This window comes from Vespa velutina, chromosome 1, assembly GCF_912470025.1.
Source record: "Vespa velutina chromosome 1, iVesVel2.1, whole genome shotgun sequence".
In the NCBI taxonomy this organism is placed as follows: Eukaryota; Metazoa; Arthropoda; class Insecta; order Hymenoptera; family Vespidae; genus Vespa; species Vespa velutina.
The window spans coordinates 15,799,801-15,823,465 of record NC_062188.1 but is presented as its reverse complement, the minus strand read 5'-3'; the positions used below and the strand labels follow the sequence as shown (position 1 = coordinate 15,823,465).

The window sequence follows — 23,665 nt, the reverse complement described above, 5'->3', positions numbered from 1 at the left end:
TTAGTAGAAATTTTTAGTCGATATATAATATTGTATCGATATATAATATATAAGTGCGCATAGAAATTTATGAATATACACGGTTTACATGCTCGTTTCACGTAGTAAAATGAGGCGAAAAAGATTCGATTCGAAGCGTGCTCACGTTGAAGCATTTTTAAGGACGTTTCCAAGTCGTAATTTCCATCATATCCTCCTCTCGACGAACGACATTCTTAGCGATCTGTTATACTTGCACGGTTCTGCCTCATTAGTATTTCTATCGAACGAGCGTCTATTATGTTTCGACGTTTGTATTCCCCATGTTTATACCGATCAACTCAGGGATTCTCACGGCGATGCTAATGTCACACAGCAGGAGCGTATACTGACGTAGATTAACTATTTTTCCTAACGTCTCTATCGTTAAATATGACAGAAGGAAAAGAAATGTCCCTTGAAAAATGTACTGAGCGTAGTCTTAATTAACCTAATTGCAATCGCCTCCATCCTTTTTATCATGAATACGTTATTAGAAATCCGATACGGGTTCTTTGAAAATAATCTAAAAAAAAATTGGAAGAAAAAAATATTGATACTTTACTGGGAAAGTAAACGATGCACTCGGCACGTCGCAAGAACTCAAATATAAATGAATGAGAACCCCTTACCGGAACACCTGAATACTTAATAAACGGATAAAATTAACATTAATAACAACTGTCTGTGCCCGATCCACATTTTATCCGAGGACAAACGAGAAAGACGTTCGACCAAGATATATTCCATACGGGGGCGTCATTTGAGGAGGACTACTCTCTAGCTTTTCATTCTTAGCTCGGAAGAGGAGTGAAAATTCAAAAGACTTTCTCCGAACGAAACGGTGGTCCACGTTCGATAAAAACTGGCATGGAACAGAATCCGGAAAGATATTCGAACGAATTATCGAGAAACAAGGTACTATCATTTACGGTTCCTCCTCTTGCAATCGTAGCTATGCTTTTATATCGGTCGAGAGGCTATATAAAGGGAACAAAGAGAAAGAAAAAGATAAATATATAGGTAGATAGAAAATATATATATATATATATATATATATATATATATATATAGAGAGAGAGAGAGAGAGAGAGAGAGAAGGAAAAAGAAAAGGAAAGAGGCAAAAGGGGTATTTCTTTTTCAGTCGGAAAATGAGAGCAACGACGAGGAATACGCGCGTTCTCCCATTTTACTCGATCTCGATGAGAATTCAAAGCAACAAGAGCTACGAGAACTGGAACATGAACGAGATCGTGAACGACAACGGCAGGATATCGTCAACCACCAAGAAACGATTTTACCGAACGTTCTATCGACGGCCGATCAACACCTACAGGATCAATTATCGCAAAGTGCATCAGGTACCTTTCAAGTGATTCATCGTATTGCTCGTTGCGGTATATTCGACGGATCTTGGTAATCAACGAAATGGAAGAAAACGGTTGGTTTAGCGAACGAACGATCGATGCTCCTCTTTTATTCGCTTCTTCGCAATTAACTTAAAAGAATCAAATGTGCCTTATTTCGTAAAGAGATTATCGCACTCTTCGAGATTATCGTTTAGAAAAATGGCCTGTAGAGAGAACGATCCAAGAAAAAGAAATTCAACTTGGACGGTTTCAACGCGAGGAAGCGAATTAAGATCCCTCGAATGTCCTCATCGAATTCCGTTCTCGATTAAAGCTATCGGTAAATTGCATCATTAGTAAATTTTTCCTCCAGACGATCCGACTGTGATTCGACGTCAATCCCTGAGAAGAAGATGGCAAGATCCTAATAATCTCGAGGAACGCCAACAATCTTCGGACAATGTTTTAATAATAAGAGTACCGGAACCAGAAATAATAGGTGGCCATCCGCAATTGGAGATACTTCATGAAACAAGTATAAGATCGGTACAGCGTGAGCCCTCGCAAACTGAGAAAGGTGATAAATATATCGAAATTAATCCTGTAAGCGTCCTGAAAACAATATTTCATTGATATTATTTTCAAATACGTTTATTAAAAATTTTGCGATAGATTTAACAAAGGGGACTGCTTAACCGTGGCGAATCGAGTTTGTCGTATACTTTCGAAGAAAAAGTATTTTCGGCAGGCAATCTAGTTTCTAGTTCTCGTTGCAATAACATTACACGTAGATTCTTATCCCGCGTACGTTGAATCTGTCTTACAAACGTAGAAACGATCTCTTCCCGCGATTTCTGATCCACAATAGGATTTTCTTCCTTCCGATAAACGAGATAAGATAGTGATTTTGGTACATTGCTTTTCTCTTCTTCGTCCACCTCATATTTCTTTTTACTCTTACCCATTATTTGATAAAACAAATGTAAAATCAATTGCGTGATCCAGCTGTTCCTCCATCGACTCGAGTGCCGTTTATTTTCACGTAGAATACGCCGACCGTTCATCTTTTCTTGCCTAACTCTGTCACTTTCGGTCAACTCTTCTTCTTCCTTATTTTTTATGTTATCAGCGACTATCATCTCAGACCGCTCTATCTTCCCTATAATCGATTTTGATGATCCTCGTCGAAGATCTCCATCGGTTTCCACGAAAACTTCACGAAAGAAACCCTTGGAAAATTCTTCGTTCGACATATTTGAATCATCGTCGTGATTGACAAAAGCCATCTCGATAGATTCTTCCGTCAAATTTATTTTTTTCCCATGATTCTTTGTCTTCGCATCAAAATTTACTGATAAATCCTTACTATCCTGGGAATACTTCGTTTCAAGGTTCGATATGGGTTGTAGGAGAAACATCACTGTCATTTTGTCACGAGTATGAGGCAATGGATTTTTGAAATACTGTACATCGTTTAATTTCATCCCTAACGAGGATAACGAATGTAAATATGAAAAAATACGAAGCGAATGGCCGACAATATTAACTAACCTTTTCGACTCGACTTCATTTTTAATCAAATTTTTTTCAAACTTATCCTGAATAAAATCACAAAATTTAATTTTTACAATTCGATTCCATTCAACATCGTTTTTAATTCATACTTCCATACCATTTGTAAAAGTAACGGAACATCCTGGAAAATTAGGAATTTATTTTATACGTTATTTTTAAGGAATCGTCAATATTGAACTTGGATTCATTTATTTTTTACTAAATTCACCCATCTTTTTACCAATTTCATCCATCTTGGATATTAATGAGAAAACAAAAAAAAAAGTATATATATATATATATATATATATATTTTTTGTAACGATAATTAAATCCACGAGATATCGAGTATGCAATCGAATTGACTGCAATAAATAAACTCGAAAAAGTTAGCGATATGCAAAATACAATTTAACTGAACTAAATTAAAAAAAAAAAAATCGAATGAAACTGAGTTTACTCAATCGATCATTGCGTACGCAGATTCTATTTTCGATTCGTTTTTATTTCAGACTACAAAAAGTCAGCATGCGATCGTGAACGAACGAGAATGAGAGACATGAATCGTGCTTTCGAACTTCTCAGATCAAAGCTTCCAATATGCAAACCACCAGGTAAAAAACTGTCTAAAATTGAATCACTCAGGCATGCTATAATATACATCAGACAATTGCAAAGTATATTGGAATCTCAATACAATTACGTTCCAAATGTATCAGAAAGAACAACGTATTACGGGAATCATACAATACCCTTCGAAATACGTCATCCTAATCGATGGAAACCTTATAGCTGTTATCGTTACAACCATCAGACTCCTTACGTCACTCCGTCTCCACCCAGTTTGACATCATCCTTGCATCCGCGATTATCCTGTGATCCTGAAGAAAGATCGTTCCCATACGACACACAGCATTGAGATATTAAAAAAGAAAAAAAAAAAAAGATAAAGAAAAAACCATGTACTTTAGTATACATATTAAATTATATTTAAGTTGCAATAAAGCAATAAAGTTTTCATATTTCCTTTATTATCGTAGTACTTTTATTATAATTATTATTATTGTGTGTGTGTGTGTGTGTGTATATATGCATATATATATATATACACATACACACACACATATATATATACCTATAGACCTATGTGCAAAATAAATTATAATATTAACATTCTCTTATCGTAAAAAATCTTGCGTTTCTTTCAAAGAGATAGCAATAACGTAATCATCGTCCAAGTTGTGACGGCTAAATGACAATATTATATCTTGTTTGTTGAGCCGTATTTGGCGGGACTGTTGTAGGGTGTATATGAAGAGGTAAATCCCATATCATTGTTTCAACATCCAAAGTTGAAGGACCATGCCAATTGACCGTGTGTTCATAAGGCATTTCAACTAATTTCGAAGTAGTTACAAATTCAAAATGTAATCTCCACCTTAATGTTACCAATTCTGTCGTAAAATCTGGCGTTACGTGTAAAGGTATAGGTAATACCAAATGAGAGTATTTCAAACCTAAACACATTTCATGATGTTTGTTGTAACTAACTAAAGTTGGGGTTGTCGACTTTCCTCGTCTGTATTGCTCTGCGACATGTTCCTCCGATTGTAAAGCAACGGACACTTGCGCACATGATACAGTAGCATTTGAAAAATCAAATGTACCAACTATGTCCTCTCCTAATTTATAAGAATTTTTAAAAAGACAAAATCTAACTACACGTCCACGTCCATTGGTTATATTATAAAAATTTGGACTTCTCCTTGCAGTTAAATTCTAGAAAGATTTCGTCTTATGTAAATATATATATATATAAATTTTATAATGTAATTTTTATTATTTTCCTACAAACGTTAAAAAAAAAACTAACCTGAAGAGTTTGAAGCGCTATGTCTAGTGGGGTTTCTCTATGCTGTGTTTCCATAAAAGGATTATTGGGACTTAAATCAACGCTATCGTTGCAAGTCGTTATTTCCGGTAACTCTGGAAATAAAATAATTCGATGAAATATTAATAATATATAATTTTTTTTTATTTTACAGATATTTAATAAAAAAAAAAAAAAGGGTAAGATATATGACACAATATAAAAATAATTACCACTCAAAGATAATACTCTAAATGGTACACGTAGAAGTTTAATAACTGTGTTTACTCTTTGAGTTCCAATTGTAATTTTATAAGAATATTTTACTGCCTGGCCTCTATACGAAGGAGGAGCATCGCTTGGAATTGTTTCTCTATAAATGTCTACGAATAAAATAATATTATCCATTAATATATATTAAACAATTCCTTTATTATCCTGTTTATCTTATTTTTATATTATTTATCTAATATTGTATAATAAAGTTAATTATATATATTTCTCAAGTTATAATAACAACTTACATGTCTTACTTTCACCAGGCGACAATCTTAAATCACAGAACAAAATTTTTGGCTTTGTATTTAATATAGCATGACCATTGTCTTGTTGCCATGGTACAAAAGTTGTGTCTATAAAATTCCTTATATATTAATCATCTTAATTTTATTCAAGAAACATTTAATAAATAATTTGATAATAATTTTGCTTTCTTACTTGCATTTATTGCCGCCAATCTAGCAGTCGTATTTAATCTATCTGAAAGTACCACTTTACTGTTCATAGAACATTGACAATGAATTTGAGCACTGGCCCAAGCAAGACTTTCAAAAATATCACTGAAATAAAACAGAAAATTATTATTCTCTTAAATAAGGCTATGACATTAATCTCTTAAATAAAACTATATGACATAAGTAATAATACCTGTGGCTCTGAGATATTTGATGAATTGGATTTGGAGGATTACTAAATGTAACAAAACATTCAATGACTTCTCCAGAAAAATATACAGATCCTCTGACAAGTTTTGCAGTAATTTCAATCATGTTTAAATTTATATAACCTTACTCATAGAAATCTTTTCTTGTAATGTCAAAAGAGAGGTTATATTCTATCCACCTAGAAAACTGAAACTGTAATATAAAAAAAAAATTTAAGATATTATATAAAACAACTATAAGACAGAAAAGAGAATGTTATAAAATATATAAAATAAAATTTGTTTATATCAAAGTCAACAGACATTTATTAATCAAAAAATGTAAAATATATAATCGAACATGTACATACATCATCTGTTGTTATTGATAAAATACGACAATTTTATATACAACAATGCATTTTGCAAATTCGACATTGCTAATTCAATTTAAATGATCTACAAGAGAAGGAGTATGATTAATTTTGAATTAACATTTGTCCCTTTCAATATATATGATAGATTTCCGAGTGAACACACAGGTTTGACATATACAACTACATTAACACATACATTATAAGAGATCATAAAGGCAAAAAAAACGAAAATAAATAGAATAGAATCTTAAATGAAATATATGAATATCAATATGAAATACACATACCTACTATATCAACAGTAAAAATGAATAGGCATATATTCTATTAGAAATATTTTTTCTAAGACTCAATATATGTACTAATATATATAATAAAAACATATTGTAAAGCATTTGTTTGTAAAATTATCAGGATGTTATCTCAGATTTTAAAATCAAAACCTATACAACATTGTGATACTGATATTTCAATAAATAAGTTAGTATCAAATTGTGCACATAATATTATTTCTAATAAAATAAAAAGAATTAATTAGTATTTATAAAAATAACAGAAAATATAGACCTTGGCTTCCAATCCCATTATCATTGTTCAGTTTAACTGGAAATATTGTTGATAACTTTTCTTTACCTCCTTGCTGGTATTGGAATACTGATGATGTTATTAATTGGCTGCAAAATACAATTTGTTTACCTCAATATACGGTAGGAAAAATAATACATAAAATTGATTTTATAAAATTCAACATTTATCTTTTAAATTCTTTGTTGTTTATTTAATATAGGAATGTTTTGTTAAAAATTTTATTAATGGAAAACGATTATTGCTAATTGATGCCTCCAGATGCATAAAAATTGGAATTCAAAAATTTGAACATATAAAAGTTGATACATTTTATAATAGCTTTTCACTTTATTTATAAATATTATTTATATATATATATACATATGCTTCTTAAAATTATACATATCACTTTTATAGCTTATTATGGATGGAATTCGTAAATTATATAATGTTGAACAAGAAAGATTTAATAGAAGTATTAGCCTTCCTCCACGTTATCCATGGACACATTTTTTATTATACAAAATACCCACTGGGCCAATTCGTGAAAAAACTAAATGTACTGAATTATTTCAAAAAATGGGAATACTACATTTTGAAAATTGTTGTCCTATAGATCATTGGAAAATGATATCAACTAAATGGCTAGATTTTCCTATTTATCTCTTTGGTCTCACCAATCACAAAAATGTATATATCAGAAAAGAGCATATAAGACAACCAAGAGGTCATTCATATTACAAGAATGTGCAACATTATCCGAGCTATCATATACAACCAAATATAAATTAAAACAAAATACATATATATATTTAATATTAATCATATAATGTAAACATATCTTTTTTAAAGTTATTTTATAAAATATACAATGTATAGTGATTCACAACATGTAATTCAATTTTTACTTATTTCTTTCTTGATTTCTCTTTAATGCATTAGTTGCATATAAGCATATGCATACATATATTATATATAAAAAGTTATATAAATCTCTCAGTTATTTATTTTGCATGATTTATGATTAAAAAAATATACAATTTACATTTTTGTCAAGTAAAATATTAAAAAATTACAAGTTTCAAATTTATATATTATGTACTAAACTATTATTAACTATCTTACGATATATTATATAATAAATTTATTATTGATTTCATCAATATTATTTCATAAATAAAAAATATTAAATAAATTGCACATTCTTTGTACATAAATTATGAATAGTGTATGTACTATATAATATGTATAATACTAAAAATTTTCATTAAGAAAATAATTCTTCTTCTAATTCTTCTGTAAAATCTAAATTATGTTTGTCAGTACATGTCTCTGACAATCGTAATTCAAATTCATCTTCGCTGTCGTTACTTGACTTTGATGATGTTCTAGATACAGATTTCATTTTCTCATTTCGAATGCTATCAAAATAATTTTGTTTTTCAGTTGTTCTACTAGTCGTTGCTTCCATTTCATTTACAATACTTCTACTATTAAGTTTACTTCCTTTGTGAGGAACATAAAAAGATTTTTTACTTTTTTTATCTGAATCCTTATTTTTATTCATGCATCTATAAGATATTGGTTTTCCTACGTGTAATTCAATATTTTTTGCACTTTTATCGTCCGTATCTGAATCTTCACTCTGATCTGTGGATACATCAAATAGTGACTTTTGTTCATATTTTGTATTTTTCAAACTATCTTCTAATTCCCTAATTTTTTTCTTTTTTGCATTTAAAATTAAGATAAATTTTTTATATAATTCCTTTTCCATATTAGTTTTCATTTCGATCATTTCCTCTATATTAACGCTTAATTCTTTATTGTTATCTTTCAATAAATCATTTTCTTTTCTTAATTCTGAAATTACTTTTTGTAAATGTTGTTGTTGTTTCAATATATCATATAAAATTTCAGATATAAGAACAATATTGGAAATGGGAAATATTGTAATTTTTCCTAAAATCCATCGTTTATTTCTTCTCCATTCAAATTTATTATCTTGAAAGAAATATTGTATATCTGTATTCTTACCAGAAAATATATCTTTGGTTTCTTTCAAATATTCATTAAATGACTTTGAATGTTCTTGCGAATAATAATTTATATCATTTTCGGGCATCTGAAATTATTACATATTATTAGAATATAAAAATAATCATGAAAGATAAGATTTACCTCTCCCGTTAATGGAACTGCAGATGATTTAAATAACATGATCTTAAAACATGTACTTTTCCATTCGGTATATAAGATATACTGTATCTGATCAATTTCATTTAATATTTGAACAATAGTTATATCTGACATTCCAAATGATATGTATAGTAAGTATTAATAAACTTTATATATATATATATATATAATATTTCCACAAATAGTCATTTCTAGGTTAGATCACTAAATTTATTTAAATGTCATTTCTCATTTAAAAATCTTTTTTTTGCTATAATAGATAAAATATTAAAAACTGTATTATAAATTATTTTCGATAATGAATCAATTCACGGTAGATACAATCTTTTGAATATGATTTTTTAATGAATCGATTCTTTGAACGAACTTGTAAATCGGTTCATTAAAAATAAAAATAAAATCACTATCATTGATAATTTTGGAGTAATATCTAAGAATATATCAGAATGAGAATTGGTTTTATCAGCAAAAATGTCTTCCCTTGATCACAGTGACATCTAATTATTAAGGTGAGAACTATTGTTTCATTAACCATTCGTTGCTGCAATTATAAATTTTTATCCTTGATAATGATCTTTTAATTTTTAATAAAATTGTTGAAAAACTTTATCATTCCGATTAATTTTTAACATCAAATATTTTTTTTTTTAAATGATATAACACATATATTAAAAATTACAGATCACTGAAATATCACTCCAGCAATTCGTCAAAATCGATCAGTTATCAGAAATGCATGTACAATGTTAATTCGAATTATTCTATACTAGATGGTATTTCAAGTATCGATAATCTCGATCGAAAGCAGACAGAGAACTTTTCAAAATTACATCATAGAGATGTATAAATTCGATTTAATTAAATTAAGAAATTATTCTTATATACCGTATAATATTGAATTACAATATAAATAAAAAAAAATTATAATTAGCTCGTTCAATTTGTTATATAAATAAATAAAATTAAATACGAAAATTTGTTTTCACGCAAGATTGAAAAAAACGTAGAATGTCGAAACCCAATCGTTATTCGAAATTTCTTTCCACGGAATTTCAGATCAATGTCACTTCCAAGCATGAAGGTTTTCTTTTTGTCTCAACTTTTTAATTGAAAAAGTGACATAGAAACGGTTTTATATATTATTGAAAGGTAAATTATCTCTAAGAGTTCTGGAATATAATGATGCAATGTATGCGCGTTTAGTTCCGCATCCAAATCGATGATACATAGCGTTAAACGCTTAATTATTAAACCCGTAAGCGTTATAATTTCTTATCTCTTTTAACATAAAATACAATTGAAATAAAAATGCGATGCCGCAAATCTAGAAGAATTACGCTTGAATAGATAGATATTTCTTATCGAAAAAAAAAAAAATAATAATAATAACAATATTAGTAATAATAATAATAATAAAAACGAAAAAAAAAAAAAAGATAATAAGCATTGTTAATTTTCTATCTAACGATTAATCGAATGAAGAAGATTTAATATCGTCGTCTAAACAAATTTTTAATGAAAACATTTGCCAATAGAAACTTTCTTTATTCTAATTCGTTTTAAGTTTCATAAGATACACAGTAAAAGAGTTGACTAACGTGTTTTCATTAATATGTTTTCTTTTGTGCAATCGTTGTCTTATCGAACAAACCACAAAGACGGATATTGAAATCTGATAACCTTTCACCACGTTTTATCTTAACGAGGTTGTATCAATGGTAGTCATTTAGTTCTCTGCCATCGCGCCAAAGAATGCAATGACTGTGATTCCACGAAACTTGAGGGGAAAAAACAAAAGGAAAAGAAAAATATCAGGAAAAGAAAAACATCAGAAAAAGAAAAAAATAAATAGGCTAATGTTTCTGCAAAGACTGCATTACCTTTCCCTTTCAAATTTCTCTGTAATGGAAACGATACTACAGATCGGTCACTTGCAGTTCAAACTTTCAAAGTTATTTCTTAGCCGACCTCGAGTTTTTCCATAAAGTCTTTTTTTATTTTCAAAAGAAACAAACGTACTTCCAGGGACGTACTGTCAAGAACATATTACGTATACATATATTATATATAAAAAGAAAACTTTTTGTCCCCCACTTCGAGAACCATCGTGTCGTTGACGGGAGTCTTACTACCCTCATTGCGATAATATATGGAAGGCACACGTATGTGACTCATTCCGTATATCACCTTCGCTGCTTCAATCTTGTTCGATTCGTCTTTCTGTCATTTCTATGCTTATCCGTGTTCGATTATATTACAAATCGTCAAATCTTATAATTCTATTGTGTCTAAAACAAGAAAAACAAATATACGATTATAAATAAGAATACCAAAATAATTTGCGAAAATCGTTAATTTTCTATTAAAAAAAAAAAAAAAAAAAAAAAAAAAAAAAAAAAAAAAGAAAGAAAAAAAAGAGAAAAAAGAAAGAAAAAGAAAAAAAAAAGAAAAAAAAGAAAAAAAAAACAAGAAAAGAAAATAAATAAATAAATAAATACAAACGGAGAATAATTAAAAAATTTTATTGACTTCGATATATATTGGAAATATGAATTCTCCTCGAAAAAATGGAAGTACTGAAAAAATGGACGTGGAAAATGGAAAATGTAATCATGTCAACGGTATGAAAAAAAGTGTAAGTTACTGTTCGTTATATAATATATAAAATCCTATTTTTAATAGTTTATTTTTATTTATCCAATTTTAATATGTCTCCACCATGATATCGTTTTACTCTCGTCGTAAAATTTCGCGTTTCTTCAGTAAGAAGATGTCTTTTATCTTTTTTTTTTTTTTTATTTAGATAGATCTATATCTCCTTTCTCTTTATTTAAAAAAAAAAGTCATATTAAACAACAACGAATTTAAACCAGCATATTGCAGTTATTTTGACTAATAAATAAACCGGTTGCTTAATGATGAATTAGTTGATAAGTCATACTAACTGACACGTGCCTTATTGTTTCCTCTGATTATGGTAAGTTTGTATTTGAACTGTCTCTCAGGGACATTGAGATAAGATTATATATTTAGGCTAAAGTGTTTAATTTTCATTAATATCGCACAATTATCTTGTATAAATTTGATATATGTACATAATAAATAGATAAGTTTTACATTTATTAATTTAAGATATATTTATAATTATATCGTTGAATTAACGATATAATAACGTACTCACGTTATTCACGTCGCGTTCAAAAAAATGTCATTTCTTCTTTGAATTTTTTCTCTAAATCGATGTAACACAGAGACATTTGAAGATTACAAACAAATTTTGTAATAAATTTATTGCAAAAATTGCATGATATATATATATATATATATATATATATATATATATCAATTATTATTCTTACTATTAAATAGATGGCTTTAAAAATTCTTTCAAAAATACCGGGCTTATGTTTAACGATAAACAGCTTAGCAAGTGCACATCGTACGATATATTTGATAATTTTAAAGAAAAATCAATATTTTATTTCAGATGAAAATTAGAAAAACACATGTCTTATTGTAAATCAAGAAATGTAACAAATATAAAGTTGAACGATTAATTGTTCAGCTGTGAATACAAATGGTAGTGAAATAATTAGCGAGAAACGTTAAACTTCTTTTTGGTGAACCGAAAGAGACAAATATGACGATATTATTAACATACTGAGGCTATCATCTATGTTTTGTTGTTATCATCATTCGATAAAAAAAAAAAAAAGGAAAAAAAAACCAGGGAAAATCAATTACTCTATTTTAAACGTATTATTAATTAGATAAACTATAATCTATATACTAAAATTCTCAAAATATAATCCAATTGCTATGATTAAATTTATAAAAATAAGTTATCTAAATTTCGATAAATTTTTGATAATGTATTTCATCTCTCACGAAATAGCTTAGAGTTGAAAGAATTCAGTATTTTGGAGGTCAATGATGTCTGAAGAGAACTGGTTCCTCTGTTGTAGGCATTGCTAGCAATGAAAGTCACTTTCTTTTAACTTTCTCGCGAACGAACCACAGTCTTGTTCTACACTGTTTAGTTTATCAACGGTTAACGCGGAATGCAATTCGTAAGCATAATTTAGACGAATAACAATTATATTTCTGTTAACTCGTTTTATTCAAAATTGTACAAGTTGTGATGTGGACGTGTAATTGTGTAGAAAAATAAGATTGTATAATAAGATTAGAAATTTGTTCATTAAAGAAGCGTAAAATGATCAAGTTTTTAAGTTTCTTTATCGTTTGATCGAGTAATTTAAATTAATAACTTGAAAATTACACGGTATAAATATAATGATTGGACTGACAAGATCTTTTTCAATTGTTTATCTTTATTCTAAATTGTTGTATAGTTTTTACGTCGTATAATAATCAATCAAATTGAATCAAATTGAATCAATATTACGCAATAAAATACAATATTAAACAATAAAAGTTTAATCAATAATGGAAGCTTAATGCAAGATAATTAATATTCCATTGAACTTTAACATCAATAGGAATAAAATACGTTATATCGACTTAGATCAATCATTCTTATGATTGTATCCAAATTTTATATTTTCGTATTTCCTTTCTATCGGAGAATTTACTATTATTTCTATAAAATTTCGGTTCAGTGATCATGGGAATCCTAACTCGACAAAAAACAGAAAATCAAAACTCTGCAAGACAGGTAATACATTAACCGTAATTAATCTTCTATGATCATATATATATATATATATAATGTAAATATACATTATACAAATTAGTAATGTCTCAAAATGTAAAGAGAAATGATGTACGTCCTTCACAAATTTTACTTTACAAATTAAAGAAGAAATAAAATCCATAGATATAAATCATGTTATCCTGATGTTTACAGACAATCGCAACTAATGTAAGTTCACAAGCTCATCATGTGTCTAGAGCGAAACGCGGCCAAGCTGTTGGTACTGTTCGCGGTTTTCGTGGATGTACTATATGGATGACTGGACTTTCTGGAGCTGGAAAGACTTCGATATCATTCAAGTTAGAAGAATTTCTTGTATCCCAGGTAGAGTATCGGTATAATATAATAGATCATTGATCAAATTGGTTTTATCGATGATTATAAATTGAAATATAAAAAAATTTTACAGGGTATACCGGCTTATGGTTTAGATGGTGATAATGTTCGTACTGGTTTGAATCGAAACTTAGGTTTCAGTAAAGAGGATCGGGAAGAAAATGTCCGACGAGTGGCCGAAGTGGCTAAGTTATTTGCCGATGGAGGTGTAATCACTTTATGTAGCTTCGTTTCACCCTTCGAGGAGGACAGAAGAATGGCTCGAAAAATTCACGAAGATTCGGAACTGCCCTTTTTCGAGATATTCGTTAACGCGTCATTGAAGATCTGTGAGGCACGGGACGTAAAGGGTCTTTACAAAAAAGCTAGATCTGGTATCATCAAGGCTTTTACCGGTATCGATCAAAAGTATGAAATACCTATTAAGCCTGATCTCGTTGTTAATACGGAAAATGCTACGGTAGAGGAATCTACGGCGAGGGTCATTGAATTCCTCGAAAATCGTAATATCATACCAAAGATGTACGGATTGGGAAGATCTGTTCATGAATTATTTGTTCCTGAATCGATGATCGAGAATGTTCAAAAGGAGGCGGAAATTTTACAAGCGATCGAAATCAACGAAGTAGATCTTCAATGGATTCAAGTTCTTGCTGAAGGTTGGGCGGCTCCGCTTAAAGGATTCATGAAGGAGAAACAATATTTACAAGTAAACTTTTCTATCCATTAATTTCTTTTCTCTTATTTTCTTTATCTGTGCAATGAATGAAAAATGATCGTTAATGTTTCAGTCTCAATATTTCAACTGTTTAACGGAAAATGGCGTACAGATCAATCAATCGATTCCAATAGTTCTTGCTATTAGCGTTGACGACAAGGAACGTTGTCAGAACGTTAAATCTTTGACATTGAAATACAATGGAAGAAATCTGGCAATTCTTAGAAATCCGGAATTTTATTTTCATCGGAAGGAAGAACGTTGTTCGAAGATATTTGGCACGAATGATATCGGTCATCCTTATATAAAAATGATATATGAATCCGGTGATTGGTTGGTCGGTGGTGAACTCGAGGTAATTGAAAAAATACGATGGAACGATGGTCTCGATGAATATAGATTGACTCCTAACGAGATCAGAGAAAAATGTCGTGAAATGGGAGCAGATGCGGTATTCGCTTTTCAACTTCGAAATCCTATACACAATGGACATGCTCTTCTTATGCAGGTAAAAACTTTACAAAATATGATATATTATTCGTTCGAAAAATTTCAAATTTATAAAACATAATAATGATATTTTTAAGGATACAAGAAAACGTTTGCTCGAACGTGGTTATCGTAAACCTGTTCTTCTTTTACATCCTCTGGGTGGATGGACTAAAGACGACGATGTACCTTTAGCAGTCAGAATAAAACAACATCAAGCTGTCCTCGAAGATGATGTCTTACACGAGGATACGATTTTAGCTATATTCCCTAGTCCCATGTCTTATGCCGGACCAACAGAAGTAAAAGGATATTTATTATATATTATATCGTCTCATAAATAACTTACATTGTTGATAAATATAAAATTATACATTGTTATTCCAATAATTTTTACTTCTAGGTACAATGGCATGCCAAAGGTAGACTAATAGCCGGTGCTAACTTTTATATCGTTGGCAGAGATCCTGCCGGTATACCACATCCAAATAAAGATGCTACACCTGATGGTAATCTATATGATAGTACTCATGGCGCTAAAGTACTTTCGATGGCTCCTGGTCTTCAAAACCTTGAGATTATACCTTTTCGAGTAGCTGCTTATGACATAAAACAACGGAGTATGGCGTTCTATGATCCCGAAAGACATGATGACTTTATATTTATTTCAGGAACAAAAATGCGAAGTAAGTTTGAATATTTTATAACATCTGTCAGATAAATCAATAGACAAAAAAAAATGCTAATAAGATTGGATTATGTGAAACTATTTCTAAAATTAAATATATTTCAATATTTGTATTAGATCTAGCGAAGTCTGGGGAAAATCCACCAGAAGGTTTCATGGCGCCCAAAGCATGGAAAATTTTATCAGAATACTATCAACGAATAAATAACAATTAATACTTTATCGATTGGTTACGATTAGATTTAGAATAAGCTATTTCTTCAACGTATTTATATAGCATCAGTTTTTCGATATTTTTTAATAACAAAATATAATATTACTTAATATTCCTAATAAAAGAAACACTATAACTATTTATTATCTAAGATAAGATCTAACTGAAATCGAATTATAGATTTACTAGAAGAGTATTATCGTTTCTATATTTAAATTACTTAATCTATATTTTTATAGAGACGAGCTACAAAAGATTTCTTTTTTATAATCTTAGAAAAGAGAAATAAAAACTACCGTATGTTTATACACAATGTAAAGAAATAAAAAAAAATATATTTATAATAAATAATGTGCGTTTCTATGAATACTTACGAATCCACAAATATATTCGTTACTTATATATAATCATATATTAAAAAAACGACAATAGAGATCTTATAAATTTTCATCGGTGAACATAAAAATGTATATAAATTATTAGCCGTTGTTTTATAGAAAAATATGAAAATAACGAATATATATGTATATATATATATATATATATGTTGTAAATAATTTTTAAGAAAATAATTATTTTTGTCGATAGGAGATAATAGGTACATCTTTATATATAATTACTTATTTGGAAAGAAAATCAATGAATCTTACGTATTCCCACCTTTTTCTAATATCTATCGACTTTGGTACCTTTATTTAATTCATTAAAGGTACGGACATAAAGTATTCTTAACGTAGAATATACTTGATAGTCGAAGGATGAAAGAATATGATAGGTGTATAGGTTTCAGCTAAAGGCTCTTTATCCTAGATAATTGTCCGTCTCCTTCAAAGGAATTCATTTTAATCTGGAAGATCTGTAATAGAGTGTCCACAAATATCTGAATACACATTTATATTGTTTAAATAAATTGAAGAACTAATTTATCTAAGCATTCGCAGACATCTAAACAAAAATATTACTTTAAAATATTCTATTATTTAATACGCAATATAAAATAATCATCCGAATATTTATCAAATTCATGCTAATATTTCAATAATTTATAAATATCTGCAACAACAATTTTGCAATCAATATTGCATCATGCAGGATGCATACAATTTTACTAATCACATTGATCAATGACTATAATTTACATACAATATACATAACTACTTGTCACTGTGACTAAATAAAAAGAAAATTAAAATAATTTAGTATTTGCGTTTTTTCTTTTTTTTCTTTCTTGTTTTTATTATTATTACGGCATTTAAATTAACTTCACGTTTCTTTTTTTTTTTTTCACACAAATAGATTTTTTCAGACGATAACACTTTAAAGTTATTTAAGATTAATTTAAAATCTATATAAATGATGATTATGCTTTTTCGCAAATATTTTCGATAAATGATAACACGCCACAAAAAAAGCAAAATATATAACTTATAAAAAAAAAAAAAAAACAAATATATTTTTAATTCCCACATTTTTCACACATCAAAATCCACTAATATTTAAGATATAAACTAATTCATTTTGGAAATACATCTACGATTAATACTTTATACAGAAACATTTATAACGTAGGTATTCAAATCTGAAAAAAATAAAATCCATTATTCTTTGTTTCGATAACGACGACTCGTTTCCTCAACGAATTGGAAGACAGATTTAACAGTCAGAGTTAACATAATATCAAAACGTGCAATATCTAAGAGCTACCGATAATATTACGTATCATTAGAGGATTTAATATTTATAATTATTTTAATAATATCAATTACGATATGTCTTTAATAAATATATTCAAAAAACACCACTAATGACACGTAGAAGCACTATAACGCAATTATATAAGCACTGTTGTATTGCTCAAACTATGATAAAGACAATACAAACTACGTTACTATGTGACCATGTGATCTAACAGCAAATAATAAAGAATGTGTTTAGGAGGCGATGCACGACATGGCACGCCTACCTTCTTCTTCGGAGTCGGATATTCGAGTGGTTTGAAGAGAACTCTGTTTTGACAAAGTTCTTAAACCACGCGGTCTGGGAGGTGGAGATTGCTTGTTCCAAATTGCTTCCAACTGATCAAAATGTTGAGACTGAGCCAGTGCTGCTTGTTCTGGACCTAAGCCTGGTTGAGAACCAGCTAAACCAGCTTTACTAATTTCCTCCATAGAAGCACTGACACTGAATCGACGTTTCAATCGTTCTTCGACAGTTGATACCGTTACACCTTAATATAGATAATAAAAAGTCGGATATCTATAGTCTAATCCATTCAATGTAAGTAAAAGAGAAATAACTAAGTAAAATATATACCTGTTGTAAGATGGCCGTACTTCCGTTGCCACGTATATGTATCCAAAGAAACCTCTTTTTTCAATAACCTTCTAGCAGGACGTTTAGGACCAGGTGGTCGTAAATCTCTCGGAGCAACGTATGGTGGAAGTTTAACATATTGCGCTGGTGTATTATGCAGACAAAGAATGGGCATGCATTTATGTTCTAATAAGTGCAATGCTAATCTCGAACAATCGGTAGACATTTCAACACCAAGAATTGGTACATGAAGCATAATAGAATTTAAAGCAGTGCCTTTCTTCGTATCCCAAACTATTAAACTTTTATCCTCGCTACCAGAAACTGCTAAAGTACCATCACCGGATAATCTGATACAAGTTACATAACCAAGATGACCAGTGAGAGTGTGCAAATCTGCCCCAGTGTTTATATCCCATACAATCAAATTGGCATCACGAGAACCGGATACGACGATAGATTTATCAAGAACTGCTACTGCAACGCAAGTGACATGATCGGTATGACCGACCAACACCTATAAAATAATTGTCATTTTATAGATTTTACAAAAATATCAACTTCTCATTTTGAATATCTTTGATCTCTTATTGACCTGTGATAATTTGCCTCCAGCAAGTTGCCACACCTTTAGACTCATATCTCTAGAACCAGTAATAAGAGATTGTGAATCAGGCGTTACTACCAAACACGTAATATCCTGTGAATGAGAAACTTGACGTTTCTCTTCTGGGCCAGCTCCCAGACTTATTATTCGAACTTGATTATCCCCAGTACCACAAACAGCAAATCTAAAATAATATAAATTCGTCGAAATATTAAAGAATCATAAATTTTATTCAAAAGACATTAGAATTCTTTAATACCTCATGTCGGCGGCTACAGCAAAACATCGTCCTGGACCACAAACAGATTGAATCAAGGTTCCACTATCTGCGGCCCATACTCTAATAGTTCCAGCTCTGTCGGAGCTGACAACTCTTCTACCATCTAACATAGCTATGACAGAAGTAATAGTTGCTTGATGTCTAAACGTCGCTACAACAAGGCCCAAAGTTAAACCCCAAACACGTACCGTTTTATCTTCCGAACCTATAACGAAATTTCTCTTATTCATTTATAAAGGCATAGATTATAAATATAAATAATCTATTTATATTTACCAGACGCTACAAATAATCCAGACGCAGAAAAAGTGATACACGTAACACTTGCTATATGACCTTCTAATGTTGACATTAATTCATGCGTATTTAATTGCCATAAATTTACTAAAGAATCGACACCACCCGTAACTGCCATTGCACCATCTCTAGATATATCTAAGCAAGATATAGGTGAGGTGTGTGGTTGAAGTGATTCTTGTTTACCAAGTTTTTGTGGTTTTGACGGAGCTTCCTCGCCCCGGAAACTCCAGTAGGTTACACGTCCTCCTCCAGCAGTAATAAGAAAATCATCCTTTTCAGTAACCTATATATATATATATATATCAAATTTTTTTAAATTAATCTATTCTATGTCAACGTATATTACAAAAGATTTAGAATTACCTTCACAGATGTAACATCCGCAGAAGGATTAGCAGGTAACGTTTTAATAAGTCTACCACTATGTATATCAAAAACAGAAACTCTCCCCTCTATACCACCAGCAATAGCTCTTCTACAATCTCTAGCAAGACATAAACTTCTAACAGGACCTTGATGTCCTCTTAATGTATGTATCTCCGTTCCAGTAGCTAATGATCTTAAATAGAGTTTTTGATCTTCACAAGCAGTCAGCAAAAAGACAGAATCTGCCGATACATCGAGATTGGCTACAGGAGAAGGTAACGTTATGCTGTTGAGAAGAGTAAATGTTTCTAAAGACCATAAGCAAACTGTTCCATCGGTTGACCCAGACACAAGAACTTCTCCTGCTGAATCTACGCGTATTGCAGTAACGGGTCCTCTGTGATGATCAATTTTTACTAATACCTCGCCAGTAAGTAAACTAGTTGCAATGATACTAGAATCTTCGCCACCACTCACGATAATGGAATTATTTATAGCTGCTGTTAACGTAAGAACAGGTGCTATATGTTCACAAATTCGTCGTTTCAATGATAATTCTTTCATATCCCAAACTATAATGGAGGTATCTTCGGAACCAGTAAGTAGATATTGAGATTGATGCGTAATGGCTAAACATGATATCGGACTAGAATGACCTAAAATATAATATTTCTTATAAATCATTCATGAATCTTTTTTGAACGTTGCCACGAATATATGAAAAAAGGAAAAAGTTACGTGCGAAATAATTAATACCTTTAAAAGTATGTACTAGTTGACCAGACATAACGTGCCATAATTGAGCATCTCCTTGCGGTGGAACAACCACAACGTGTTGACCCGATGGCGCAGCTTCGACTAGACGGACTCCTTGCGGACAAGACAAAGCACGAATCTGAAGAGGTAGAGGAGGTTGAAGCCAACCATTTAGAGGAACTAAAAGAGGTGCGGTATAGCCATCACACCATGCCATTGCTGCCATGACCATTCTGCTTACCTTTGTACGAATATATGATCGATTAACGTTAAAAAGTTTTTTATATTAAGTACAAAAAAAAAAAAAAAAAACAAATATATAAATCTCTTACAAGATCTCCACCATCATCTGCAACTGGTCTTAGCCAACAAATAAGTTGTGCTCCAAGCTGAAGCGGATCTCTAGTAAGTACATCGCTTGATTTCCTAACAGCATAATATACCAACTCCAAATCTCTTTCCAAAAGATATCTCCTTGCATGTTCGAGTACACATCGCAAATAACTCACGGAAATCATTTGTACACCAGCTAAAAGAAAATCAAAAGCACAGACAGCCAATCTTTTGAGTTTATCAACATCGCCAGCTCGTAGCAAATGAAGCCATGCTTCTTCGACGTGTCGTAGAGTATATGTAATATCTTGCGATTGCGGAGCGCTTTGAAAAGGTGTCTCCTTTGCGGGTGGTTCTACAGGGCCCTGCGGTGATTTTTCCTCGCTATCTTCGGTTTCTTCCGCAAAAAATAGATTTGCCAGTTCTGCATGGCACATTCTCGATACATCCTGATCCGAGAGATATTTCTTCCTAGCTACTTCACGACTTAACCAACGCCACCCAAACATTAATCTGCCGCTCATTACTCGTACCTTTATTACGTAAATAAACAAATTTGTATATTATAATAATACATGAGAAAACTTTAATATTATAAATTTAATAATATTACCAACCCTTAATAAAGGAGTCAAAGTTCTTCGGACTAAACACCATGTAGCAAAATTATATTGTCCCAATGTTAAAGATAATGGATCATCTCCTCCCGTGGGCATAATTAACTCGAGAATCTCTGTTTCGGAAAGACCGTATTCTGCGCATGCTAAAAGCGAACCAATTTTATTTGCTGCTCTTGGACCGACAAGCTTTTCCAGATTGTCTAAAGCTGATTCTATATCTGGGAGATTGCATCGATTGTCAGACAATTCAATAAGTATTTCATTGCTTCGGAGTCTTTCTTTTTGAAGTGGCGTCAGCCGTAATGCTTCGGGTGGTACAGTAGTCGTCGCTATAAAATGTATTCCTTGGGGCAAGTTTAATGGTAACCACGATAAAGCAGCAACGATATCGCATTCCAAAGGATGAAGACGATGCAGATCGTCCACCATAACGATCAATTGTTCGGACAAAGGTTGTGCTTCAATACCACGCATTATTTGACTGAACCAATTATTTAAGTACAAAGGATCGAAGGAAGCATCTCGTGGAAGATTACCGTCGTTGTTACCCGATAAGAAGCCAATGTGTTCACACAAAATCCGTAGAAGCTCTAAGCTATAAGCCGACTTTGGCGTCGACGTACAGAGCCGTACAACTCTGAAAGTCGGTTTACCGAACCATTCTGGAACACTTTCATATATTTTAGCGAGTATAGAAGATTTCCCAGAAGCTTTGGGACCCCATATTAAAATAGGGCCATGTTTTTGATCCATTCCTAAAACAATTCATAATAATAATAACAATAATAATAATATAATAATAATAATAATAATAATAATAATAATAATAATAATAATAATAATAATAATATAATAATAATAATAATAATAATAATAATGTAGCGAAATTTTTTTCAGCATCAAAGCACCAATACATTTATTTTAAACCAACAGAGAAAACTTGCCAGATATTAAAAGTTTTTTTATACGCGCGATAGATTCGTCATCCTCCTCGGCGGGTTTTATTTCACGCAACAACGACAAGTGCGCCATACTTTCCGCATAAACTTCCTGAACCATTTTCTTTCGACTCTTAATCTCCGGATCGATCTCTATCGAAGCATTAACTAAATTTTGTAGTCTCTCAAGAACGAATCGTCTAAATTTATTCAAGTAATTATCATGGGAGTCGTTGTCTGTATCTATGCCGTCTGTTTTATAGTCAACCTCAAGGTGAATCACGTTTTCAGCTGGTAAATACGACTCAATGTGTGACCGGAAGCTCATAGCACCGGGACTGACCTTCGGAACATCTTTACCAGTCCAATCTCTAATAATAGCCATAATTCCATTCCCATCTTCATCAAGATCTAGAAAGTTATTCGCAGATTTCGATTTGTTTTTGTCCTTCAAATAATAAAATAAATGAATTGCAAAAGAAAATATAAAGATTTACTTAGGCCGTATTCCAATTGTCGTTCCGTCGTACTCTTCAACACGTTTTGAACTTCTTTATTGTCTGGTTGGTCAAGGATTATCGATTCGGCTGCGATTTTTAAAATTTTCCTCAAATTCGATTCCTGCGCCAATTGCCAATCGTCTTGTGCTGTTTCCACACTATCGGTCAGCATGCAAGGCATCGATTCATCTTATCTTGCGGTCACATTGGAACCAGTCAAGTTGAATTAAATCAGAACTTTTATCAAGTTCTACTAAAGTTAACGTCGATCGAACGTAACAGACGAAACAATATTTTTACGGGTGCGATAAAAGCTATTTATAAAATTTTCTTTTTATTCATTCAAATCCTTTTGATTTAAATAAGTAACGATACGTTTTTTCTATGTGTCTATGAAATACACGAATCTCATATTACTATTGTCCTTTCCTTTCTCCCTACCTCTAACCTCAAAGCTTTCAGTTAAGCTTATAAATATGCATGCAACTTTGATCAACTTTTGAATTAGCATATCAGTTAGTTGGACGTACGGATTTCCGAGGCAACATTATTTTAATAGATTTTCCATCACGTTTTTTCTTTCACGTCAAATAGAAAGTAGCACTTTGTGCGATGCAAAATTAATTTTAAAAGT

At 30.9% G+C, this 23,665-nt stretch overlaps 5 protein-coding genes across 19 annotated transcripts in view; 2 read left to right on the top strand and 3 right to left on the bottom strand.

Annotated features, from left to right (window-relative positions):
• The first annotated feature begins 104 nt into the window (after nt 1–104).
• Nucleotides 105–3,952, top strand: LOC124953836. Of its 2 annotated transcripts, XM_047505829.1 has the most exons (5): nt 105–936; nt 1,163–1,379; nt 1,741–1,944; nt 3,434–3,535; nt 3,641–3,952. In XM_047505829.1, the coding sequence occupies exons 1-5, from the start codon at nt 889–891 to the stop codon at nt 3,838–3,840; spliced, it is 771 nt and encodes a 256-aa protein (XP_047361785.1). In that variant the 5' UTR covers nt 105–888; the 3' UTR covers nt 3,841–3,952. The 2 variants fall into 2 exon arrangements, with proteins under 2 accessions (XP_047361785.1, XP_047361776.1); XM_047505820.1 differs by having other exon boundaries at nt 3,434–3,952.
• Nucleotides 3,953–3,956: 4 nt separating this feature from the next.
• Nucleotides 3,957–8,711, bottom strand: LOC124953814 (RAB6A-GEF complex partner protein 2). Of its 3 annotated transcripts, XM_047505770.1 has the most exons (8): nt 8,695–8,711; nt 6,658–6,764; nt 5,719–5,927; nt 5,509–5,630; nt 5,316–5,423; nt 5,025–5,174; nt 4,795–4,907; nt 3,957–4,700 (listed from the first exon to the last, which is right to left on the bottom strand). In XM_047505770.1, exons 3-8 carry the CDS (start codon nt 5,838–5,840, stop codon nt 4,170–4,172), a joined length of 1,146 nt encoding a protein of 381 aa, XP_047361726.1. In that variant the 5' UTR covers nt 5,841–5,927; nt 6,658–6,764; nt 8,695–8,711; the 3' UTR covers nt 3,957–4,169. The 3 variants fall into 3 exon arrangements, with proteins under 3 accessions (XP_047361726.1, XP_047361717.1, XP_047361733.1); XM_047505761.1 differs by lacking the exons at nt 6,658–6,764; nt 8,695–8,711 and adding an exon at nt 6,085–6,381; XM_047505777.1 differs by lacking the exons at nt 6,658–6,764; nt 8,695–8,711 and having other exon boundaries at nt 5,719–5,946.
• LOC124953832 (DNA repair protein XRCC4-like) lies at nt 7,155–10,181 on the bottom strand. The gene is made up of 2 exons (XM_047505805.1): nt 8,839–10,181; nt 7,155–8,782 (listed from the first exon to the last, which is right to left on the bottom strand). Exons 1-2 carry the CDS (start codon nt 8,968–8,970, stop codon nt 7,925–7,927), a joined length of 990 nt encoding a protein of 329 aa, XP_047361761.1. The 5' UTR covers nt 8,971–10,181; the 3' UTR covers nt 7,155–7,924.
• Nucleotides 10,182–10,599: 418 nt separating this feature from the next.
• Nucleotides 10,600–16,347, top strand: LOC124953728 (bifunctional 3'-phosphoadenosine 5'-phosphosulfate synthase 2-like). Of its 2 annotated transcripts, XM_047505545.1 has the most exons (8): nt 10,600–11,489; nt 13,479–13,534; nt 13,727–13,897; nt 13,983–14,618; nt 14,701–15,135; nt 15,215–15,418; nt 15,520–15,802; nt 15,922–16,347. In XM_047505545.1, the coding sequence occupies exons 1-8, from the start codon at nt 11,405–11,407 to the stop codon at nt 16,017–16,019; spliced, it is 1,968 nt and encodes a 655-aa protein (XP_047361501.1). In that variant the 5' UTR covers nt 10,600–11,404; the 3' UTR covers nt 16,020–16,347. The 2 variants fall into 2 exon arrangements, with proteins under 2 accessions (XP_047361501.1, XP_047361509.1); XM_047505553.1 differs by lacking the exon at nt 13,479–13,534 and having other exon boundaries at nt 11,359–11,489; nt 15,922–16,346.
• Nucleotides 10,766–23,665, bottom strand: part of LOC124953580 (protein qui-1) — a 58,097-nt gene continuing 45,197 nt past the window's right edge. For 6 of the 11 annotated variants that reach the window (XM_047505143.1, XM_047505152.1, XM_047505162.1 and 3 more), the window contains 11 exons: nt 23,029–23,189; nt 22,538–22,942; nt 21,591–22,348; nt 20,973–21,506; nt 20,641–20,881; nt 19,882–20,540; nt 19,495–19,801; nt 19,198–19,423; nt 18,927–19,122; nt 18,332–18,848; nt 17,250–18,245 (listed from right to left, as the gene is read on the bottom strand). In XM_047505143.1, the coding sequence (XP_047361099.1) occupies nt 17,950–18,245; nt 18,332–18,848; nt 18,927–19,122; nt 19,198–19,423; nt 19,495–19,801; nt 19,882–20,540; nt 20,641–20,881; nt 20,973–21,506; nt 21,591–22,348; nt 22,538–22,942; nt 23,029–23,189 (4,300 nt within the window). In that variant the 3' untranslated portion in view covers nt 17,250–17,949. Of the gene's footprint in view, nt 11,145–16,601; nt 16,875–17,249; nt 18,246–18,331; nt 18,849–18,926; nt 19,123–19,197; nt 19,424–19,494; nt 19,802–19,881; nt 20,541–20,640; nt 20,882–20,972; nt 21,507–21,590; nt 22,349–22,537; nt 22,943–23,028; nt 23,282–23,665 lie in introns of those variants that run through there. The other 5 variants (XM_047505197.1, XM_047505206.1, XM_047505214.1 and 2 more) reach the window with 5 other exon arrangements.

Excerpts from the sequence above, each read along its gene's own strand:
- LOC124953836 (XM_047505820.1), top strand. The coding sequence starts at position 889 with ATGGAACAGAATCCGGAAAGATATTCGAACGAATTATCGAGAAACAAG. Across the intron at positions 937-1,162 it reads ACGAATTATCGAGAAACAAG|TCGGAAAATGAGAGCAACGA; the intron begins GTACTATCATTT and ends TTTCTTTTTCAG. Across the intron at positions 1,380-1,740 it reads ATTATCGCAAAGTGCATCAG|ACGATCCGACTGTGATTCGA; the intron begins GTACCTTTCAAG and ends TTTTTCCTCCAG.
- LOC124953814 (XM_047505770.1), bottom strand. The coding sequence starts at position 5,840 with ATGATTGAAATTACTGCAAAACTTGTCAGAGGATCTGTATATTTTTCT. Across the intron at positions 5,631-5,718 it reads CAAATATCTCAGAGCCACAG|TGATATTTTTGAAAGTCTTG; the intron begins GTATTATTACTT and ends GTTTTATTTCAG. Across the intron at positions 5,175-5,315 it reads GCCTGGTGAAAGTAAGACAT|ACATTTATAGAGAAACAATT; the intron begins GTAAGTTGTTAT and ends TTTTATTCGTAG.
- LOC124953832 (XM_047505805.1), bottom strand. The coding sequence starts at position 8,970 with ATGTCAGATATAACTATTGTTCAAATATTAAATGAAATTGATCAGATA. Across the intron at positions 8,783-8,838 it reads CAGTTCCATTAACGGGAGAG|ATGCCCGAAAATGATATAAA; the intron begins GTAAATCTTATC and ends TAATAATTTCAG.
- LOC124953728 (XM_047505545.1), top strand. The coding sequence starts at position 11,405 with ATGAATTCTCCTCGAAAAAATGGAAGTACTGAAAAAATGGACGTGGAA. Across the intron at positions 13,535-13,726 it reads ATCAAAACTCTGCAAGACAG|ACAATCGCAACTAATGTAAG; the intron begins GTAATACATTAA and ends TGATGTTTACAG. Across the intron at positions 13,898-13,982 it reads AAGAATTTCTTGTATCCCAG|GGTATACCGGCTTATGGTTT; the intron begins GTAGAGTATCGG and ends AAAATTTTACAG.